Source organism: Podarcis raffonei, chromosome 7 (genome assembly GCF_027172205.1).
Source record: "Podarcis raffonei isolate rPodRaf1 chromosome 7, rPodRaf1.pri, whole genome shotgun sequence".
In the NCBI taxonomy this organism is placed as follows: Eukaryota; Metazoa; Chordata; class Lepidosauria; order Squamata; family Lacertidae; genus Podarcis; species Podarcis raffonei.
Window position 1 is genome coordinate 66,896,470 of NC_070608.1, and position 8,566 is coordinate 66,905,035.

At 42.4% G+C, this 8,566-nt stretch overlaps 1 protein-coding gene across 1 annotated transcript in view; it reads left to right on the top strand.

The window, feature by feature from the left end:
• The window catches only part of WRNIP1 (WRN helicase interacting protein 1), a 46,687-nt gene extending 38,121 nt beyond the window's left edge, over window positions 1-8,566 (top strand). Inside the window, exons 5-7 of the mRNA XM_053397034.1 lie at window positions 4,625-4,780; window positions 5,755-5,834; window positions 7,753-8,566. Coding sequence (XP_053253009.1) covers window positions 4,625-4,780; window positions 5,755-5,834; window positions 7,753-8,028 — 512 coding nt within the window. The 3' untranslated portion in view covers window positions 8,029-8,566. The remainder of the gene's footprint in view (window positions 1-4,624; window positions 4,781-5,754; window positions 5,835-7,752) is intronic.

Here is an 8,566-nt window from a genome sequence, read left to right on the forward strand (position 1 = left end):
GCTGAAATGACTGGCAGAATCCGTGATCAGGGAGAAGATTTGATTGAACAGGACTGGAAAAAGTTCAAGGACTATTTACAGAAATATTGTAAAATTCTGGAGTGTTAATATGATGTGGGAAGGGAAAGTAACAGGGTTTGTGTGACTTGGTTAAAGGTGAATTAAAAGAAGAATGTTAAAAAGGATAGGGGGTTATGAACAGAACATTATTATGTCATAGTATATAAGAGGAGATATGGATTAAAATAACGGAAAATCGGGACATAATAACTAGAAGAATGTAAAATTAAATATGGCTTAAATAAGGTTTCGAACTTGCTGAATTGGATTGGAACAAAGAGGAACACAAAAAAGGGGGACGTGAGGAGGTCAAGACAGAGGGGTATGGAACTTTAGAAATTTAAGAAAAAGGGTTTCTTTTCTTTTTTCTACTTTTCTTTTCTTTTTTTGTTATATATTTTTGTTTTTCTGTTGTATTTGCTTTTTATATGAACCTTATGTATGGAAATGATACATTTTGAAATGATGAATCTTTTCTTTTGCAAAACTTTAATAAACATTTATTAAAAAAAACACAAAAAAACATAATATCATTTAAATGCAATCCCTGCCGCTCCTCAGTATTGACATTCACACCAATACTTAGTTGAAATTTTCAATTATTTGATTTATTTTTGGCACTCCTTTTTAAGGAAATGAATTTTGTAATTTGCTTATGTCAGAGCACCTGCATATAACTGCATGCGAGGACCCCTAATTTGATACCAGCTCTTGCTAAATTCGTGACTTGGCACCATGACGTGTCACAAACGCTGGCCATTTCTGTCTGTCTCTTTGCGGTGGAGATCGGAATTGGAGATTGCGCTATGAGGATTAGGCTTGTCTCCTTGTATTTAACTAGTTACGTGCTAGTATTTAAATAGTCTTTGAATGAATGCTGTTCATGTATTCTCAACTCTGAGCTTCGTTCTGTTGCCGGAAGTGGCATTTTTATCCATTTCCTGACCAGTAAAATATGTTTGCTTAGTGATACAACGCAAACTATTTCTAAAATATTTTGATGAGAGAAGGTTCTTTTCTAAACTTTATATAAAATATGACTGTGACGGTGATTGCTGGGAGGATGGTAAGAAAAGTACAAGGAAAGCTGCCATCTTTCTCTCCCTAGTTGTTAACCATGATAATTATGATTCCAGCTTCTGCCCATCATAAACAGTGATGTACAATCTTATAGGACTTGGCCAGTGGACTGTCTTACAGTGGCTGAGAGCAGACATTAGATTATGTGGTGTTTGGTCTCGTTTCCAAGTTATACTTGGGTATAGTCCTTGCTGGCATGAAGATTCAGTCACTCCTCATATTAGCATGGGTTCATATGTGCACTTTTAGGAGTTTAAAATAAGTACAGAAGACTTCACAAGTGAAGTGAAGTACCGCACTTACCTGAAGATATTGGCACAACGCGACCTAATCCCTATCCTTGGAGAACTCACTTTTACACCCATTCATTGTGAGTGCTTTCTGCTACTCTTCTCCTTCTTTGTGCTTCCTGATTTTTAAACATTTACTAGGCCATAAAGTGGCCCATCCTTTTGTCCCATGACAGCTAAGTTTATTCAGGGTTCTTTGGTGAGGGACTTTTACCAAAATCGTTTTGAAGTCCCAGGTACATTTTCTTCATACAGTCATACCTTGGGTTGAAGTCGCTTCAGGTTAAGCCTTTTTGGGTTGCGCTCTGCAGTGACCCGGAAGTAACGGAGCGCATTACTTCCGGGTTTCGCCGCATGCGCAGACGCTCAAAATGACGTCACGTGCAGAAGCGGCGAATCGCAGTACGCGCGGACGTGGGTTGCGTTCGCTTCAGGATGCGAACGGGGCTCCGGAACGGATCCCGTTCGCATCCAGAGGTACCACTGGAGTAACTACTATCCCCATCACAATATGGGTCACACATGTTCATCACTGTAACGTCAGGAAACTAAGCTTTTCATACGACTTCCTTTTAGGTCAGAAGTGACTACATGCAACTGTTTGAGCTTGGTACCTTCCTCCTCCTAATACGAGGCTCCCAGATTATAAAATAAAATAAAATACAACAAATGCAGTGTGCAGTGAACACTCAAGGAACTGGAAAAATGGAATGCAAATAGAAGCTCGGTGCTGTACAATGATTCTCATTTCCTGGTTCATGGAGAAGCTATTTTAAATGTCCCCAGATTGCTGCCCATAGAAATCAAAGGAGAGATCCAATATTTTAATATAGCTGGGCTTGCTGGTCTGTCTTTTCCACCCACCACTGCTAAAATGTAAAGGAAACCCCACCCTTCCAACAAATAGCTCAGCGAGTACTGAGCATGCTCAATGAATATTTCAAGCGGCTTAGAAACACCACATGAAAGAATGCCAGCTGGGGGAGAAGAAGGTGGGGGGGGGACAGGTCACACTGCCTTTCTCAACATTTAAAGGCCATCTTGGTTTTAAGAGACCAGGCGACGCCATTCCCAGGACTGTGATGAGACTCCCAGCTGCTTGGTTTATTGCCGCCTGCTCGAGTTGAAAGCCTGAATGCTGTGACAGAGCACAGACACGCTGTTTATATTGGCCTGATAACGATGGCATACCAGTGGGCTTTTTGTGTGGAGCGCTATTAAAAATAGCTGTCTGCTGGCCTTGTGTGTCGTAGAAAGAGACCACCCTGGAGACAAGCGGATAGGGAAATCCCACTTCAGAGGGATTCAGGCTTACGCCTTTGCTAATGAAGATACAAGTGGTTCCGCCTTTAAATTCTAAGGCAGGTGGGTACAGGTCCCATACTGTTATGCGTTGCTTCTAGTCTATATAACAAAACACCTGATAATCATTCCATGCATTGGGCAGCAGTTTGGGGTTGTGTGGAAAGTGCATAGCGGTACAACTTCACACCGTTGTATTGAATAATTACTTACTTACTTATATTTATGTTTAAAGACACATCCAGTGCTTTGTGATAAAGATGTACAGTGGTACCTCAGGTTACATATGCTTCAGGTTACATACACTTCAGGTTACAGACTCTGCTAACGCAGAAATAGTGCTTCAGGTTAAGAACTTTGCTTCAGGATGAGAACAGAAATCGTGCAGCGGCAGCAGGAGGCCTCATTAGCTAAAGTGGTGCTTCAGGTTAAGAACAGTTTCAGGTTAAGTACGGACCTCCGGAATGAATTAAGTACTTAAACCCTACCTTGATGGCAGAAAGTGAGGAGGAATTAAAGAACCTTTTATTGAGGGTGAAAGAGGAGAGCGCAAAATATGGTCTGAAGCTCAACATCAAAAAAACGAAGATCATGGTCACTGGTCCCATCACCTCCTGGCAAATAGAAGGGGAAGAAATGGAGGCAGTAAGAGATTTTACTTTCTTGGGCTCCATGATCACTGCAGATGGTGACAGCAGTCACGAAATTAAAAGACGCCTGCTTCTTGGGAGAAAAGCAATGACAAACCTAGACAGCATCTTAAAAAGTAGAGACATCACCTTGCCAACAAAGGTCCATATAGTTAAAGCTATGGTTTTCCCAGTAGTGATGTATGGAAGTGAGAGCTAGACCATAAAGAAGGCTGATCGCCGAAGAATTGATGCTTTTGAATTATGGTGCTGGAGGAGACTCTTGAGAGTCCCATGGACTGCAAGAAGATCAAACGTATCCATTCTTAAGGAAATCAGCCCTGAGTGCTCACTGGAAGGACAGATTGTGAAGCTGAGGCTCCAATACTTTGGCCACCTCATGAGAAGAGAAGACTGCCTGGAAAAGACCCTGATGTTGGGAAAGATGGAGGGCACAAGGAGAAGGGGACGACAGAGGATGAGATGGTTGGATGGTGTTCTTGAAGCTACCAGCATGTGTTTGATCAAACTGCGGGAGGCAGTGGAGGACAGAAGTGCCTGGCGTGCTCTGGTCCATGGGGTCACGAAGAGTCGGACACGACTAAACGACTAAACAACAACAACAACTTAAACCGAGGCACCACTGTACATCTGAATGAACAGGAAATTTTGAAACATTCTGCTTGTAACTGAAATGATTACAATTGCACGTGAAACCTACAAAGACTTATAGAATGAACAAATCACACCTCGATCAGACCAAGGGTCTGTCTTGCTCTGTAGTCTTATCCCCTCTTACAAACAGGGCTTGCTCCGGGCATTTGGTAATTGGAAACTTCCTGATTTTGGACTTGGAGGCTGCATGTAGGTGTCAAAGCTAGTGGCCATTGATAGATCTGTATGCTGTGAATTTAAATAACCGTTTCAAAAGACATCTAAACTAGTGGTCATCAATGCTGCTTATAGCAATTTATTCAAAGCATTAACTGGACCCTATCATCTCTATTCCCTTCCGACTGTCTTGAATGTTTTTTTCTGGCAATTTATATACTGCTTCATTACAGTATTTTCTAGGTGGTGTACAAGTACTCAGTTAAAAAAAAAGGATAAAAACCAGATAAATTGTTTGTTTGTTTGTTTGTTTATATCCTACCTTTTTCTTCCAAGGAGCTCAAAATCATGTACTGCCAGTCAGTTGCACTGAATGACCAAGTTTGTTGTGGAGGGTGTGATTTTTATCTATTTAATTATTTTTCTGAATAGGAGAAGAGCATTACAACTGCATCTCTGCCCTCCATAAATCTATGCGAGGCTCTGATGAAAATGCCTCTCTTTACTGGCTTGCCCGAATGCTGGAAGGCGGTGAGGATCCACTCTACGTAGCAAGAAGGTTGGTAAGGTTTGCAAGTGAAGACATAGGTGAGTTACTTAAAACAGACTAGTTTTATTGTCTTAATTTGCTTTTTAGATACTGCTGTGTGGAGCTGTGTTTTCAGAGACGATGGGAGTTGTGGTCCACTGGTGCCCCAGCCCTGCTATAAAAGAGTTCATTTTAGTACGCCCTTGGGAGAGGGTGGCAAGGAACAGAGTCAACTCTCGCTTACTTGACATTGGAAGGTCCTTCTAGCCGTGGCTGGGCAAGCCTCTGCTGACTGGCTTGTAAGCAAGATTTGGGAGGCTCTATGTAGAGTGGACATGGGTGGCGCTGTGGTCTAAAACACAGAACCTAGGGATTGCCGATCAGAAGGTCGGCGGTTCGAATCCCCGTGACGGGGTGAGCTCCCGTTGCTTGGTCCCTGCTCCTGCCCACCTAGCAGTTCTAAAGCACGTCAAAGTGCAAGTAGATAAATAGGTACCGCTCCGGCGGGAAGGTAAATGTTGTTTCCGTGCGCTGCTCTGGCTCATCAGAAGCAGCTTAGTCATGCTGGCCACATGACCCGGAAGCTGTACGCCGGCTCCCTCGGCCAATAAAATGAGATGAGCGCCGCAACCCCAGAGTCGTCCGTGACTGGACCTAACGGTCAGGGGTCCCTTTACCTTTATGAAGAGTGGACCCCTAATTGAGTGCATTCACCTCTTCCTCACTGCTGTCACTACTTGCTCGCTCTCTTGGCCCCAAACTGTGTAGCTATCCAGGCGAAGAGGGCACGGAGAAATTTGCTTCTTCTTGCCTAGCTGTCCATACTCACTTGCTTGGAGGGCACAAGTGAACAGATAGCAACAGAGAGGGTCCAGTGGGTTCCAAGAGTTTGTAATGGGCCCTCTCCCGACAGCGCCAGCCCCCTGACAACAGCCCTGACATGACAGTTGGCTTAAGGAATAAGATGGGCACTGTATGGAGCATTACATTGCTGACCGTGATGTGCTTTCTAAAATGTAATTTTTGGTTGTAGGATTGGCTGATCCCTTGGCGTTAACCCAAGCGGTGGCTGCTTATCAAGGCTGCCACTTCATTGGAATGCCAGAGTGTGAGGTAAAGTTGGTATAAATTTACTTCTATAATTGTCAGCATCTCAACCACTAAATGTTGCCTGTGAATCCTGCAAGACATGCTCCCTGCTTTGCAGGCCTTTTCCCACCTGGCCTGGGAGGGAGGGATGCAGACTGACTCCAGCTACAAAAGCTGAGACCGCTGAACAGACTCTTAGGCTGGGGTATTGTTTAGTGGAGGCTGTTGCTCCTGATTTTAATCTTTTGTATCTTTATTTTAGATCTTCTTGTGATTTGTGTAAAAATTGTTTGGTTTGGTTGTTTATTAGTACTTTTGTCATGTTGCAGTTAACGTGGTTTTTTCATGTTGCAAGCCACCTTTAGCATGGTTTGAACTAAAAAGGAGGCATACAGATAAAAGTTGCGTATGTGTTACTTTCACCTGCCACTTTCAGTTTCTTCTGTTTTATCAGTCTGGTTGTAATTAGGCATTGGCTACCGACTGGTTAGGGACGCGGGTGGCGCTGTGGGTTAAACCACAGAGCCTAGGGCTTGCCGATCAGAAGGTCGGTCCCAGCTCCTGCCAACCTAGCAGTTCAAAAGCACCTCAAAGTGCAAGTAGATAAATAGGTACCGCTCTGGCGGGAAAGTAAACGGCATTTCCGTGCACTGCTCTGGTTCGCCAGAAATGGCTTAGTCATGCTGGCCACATGACCCGGAAGCTGTACGCTGGCTCCCTCGGCCAATAAAGTGAGATGAGCGCCGCAACCCCAGAGTCGTCCGCGAATGGACTTAACTGTCAGGGGTCCTTAACCTTTACCTTTTTACCGACTAGTTAATAAAACCTCTGTTGAGGGAGCTGCAGGGCTATGGGCCAACTTTAAGGTTTTCCTATTCTCTGAATATATAAAAACCCAAAACAACCTGGAAGCAGCGGACTTAAAAAGATCACCTTATTCCTTATATCACTGCTCAGTCTTTGCGATCCACCACAGAAGCAAGGTCCCAGTGTCAGATTGTCCTCTACAAGAAATTGTGCATTTTGTGTAGTGGGCTTAGGCAACTCTCTAGCTAATGAAATCAATTTGGCACCATCTGTAACGAGTTTTAAATCTGTTTATCTCAGAAAGCCTTACAAAAACGCTTCGCCGTTTTTTAGTTTCTCTTGTCACATGACCCATTTTGTACTCCAGTTTCTTCAGTGCATTTTGATCTTTGTTTTTGTTGTTCTGGGTTTAATTTGAGATTTTTGTACAGGCACATACACTAATGGCCAGAATTGTGGAAACCTTTTGGGGAAAGTGTATCTCTGAGGTTTGATGACTCATAACACCACTTTTTTGGAGTAATACCATAAAATTATGTATCAATGGAAAGATAATTTAATGAAGAATGTAATGCAACAAAGTTTGTTCAATTATCTGTCAAATTATCTATCAAAAGTTATAGCCAGATAACCAGAAAAAGGAAGCACAACTTGCTTAGGTTGAGATGCAGTAGGTTTCCTTCATTTGAATGTAGCCAGTGAGCTTGACTGTTTAGAGATTCAGTCAGGTATTATGAACCATCAAACCTCAGAAATACACTTTTTCCAAAAGGTTTCCACAGTTTTGATCACTAGTGTACATTTGTATGAGTGTGTGGTTTAGAAATAAGTGAATAAAAATAAAATGAGTTTTCAATTCATTATCGTTTCAGTATCACTGTGTTCACATGACCCATTGTCAGCTGCACACTGTGAGTGACACTATAAAACTGGATGTGGGAAAACTTGGGCCTTGCTGAACTTCACTCTGGGAAACAGGGTGTCAGACTAGCAGAGGCCAATTCAACAGGAGTCTTCTTATATATTATGTTCTTCTCTTTATTAGAAAAGGTACCTGGCGGCCTCAGTAGCAAGTGTTCTAAAAGCGCTTCGTATTATTTCAGTCTGTTTTTCTATTTTCTCTTTCGTTGTACAGGTCTTACTGGCGCAATGCGTGGTCTATTTTGCCAGAGCACCAAAGTCTATAGAAGTGTATGGCGCTTACAACAACGTCAAGGCATGTCTGAGAAACCACCAGGGACCTCTTCCACCTGTTCCTTTGCACTTGAGGAACGCACCAACCAGGCTCATGAAAGACATAGGCTATGGCAAAGGTTATAAATATAACCCAATGTATAAGGAACCTGTGGAGCAGGATTACCTGCCTAAAGAACTGAAAGGGGTCGATTTTTTTACACAACAAAGAATGTGATGACCCTACGTGCAATGTGGTGGCCAGCTTTTTCTTGCTACACACACACATGCACACTTAAGTTTAATTTTGCAATAATTTTTGTTTTAACTCCGCCATGTTATCCAGGCACAGAATTATGGTTTTGTGAGGTAAAATATATCAGAAGTTATGGACTTTGTGTAGAAAATGGATGTCCACAATCTGGTCTACAGTTGTACATGTTTTAAGATGAACTGAAATCATTGGACATAAGAAAACATATCTAGGTCAGGCAATGATCATTATTTTTTAAAAGAAAATATTTGGGACACAATCTAGCCTAGGTTAGGCACTTGTTCTATACTGAACGCTCCCAATTAAATCCCTTAAATCACTTTAAAAGGGCCTGCTTCATGCCGTGGGCTTGCTCGAAACTGAAAAAGGACTAGGTTAAAAGAATAAAAATTCTGCATTTCCACCTTGATATAGAAAAGTAATATGACGGGAATTTAACCCACTTGTCAGATTATTTTTGATACTGTGAAATTTTGTAAATAAAGGTTGATTTAAAACTTTC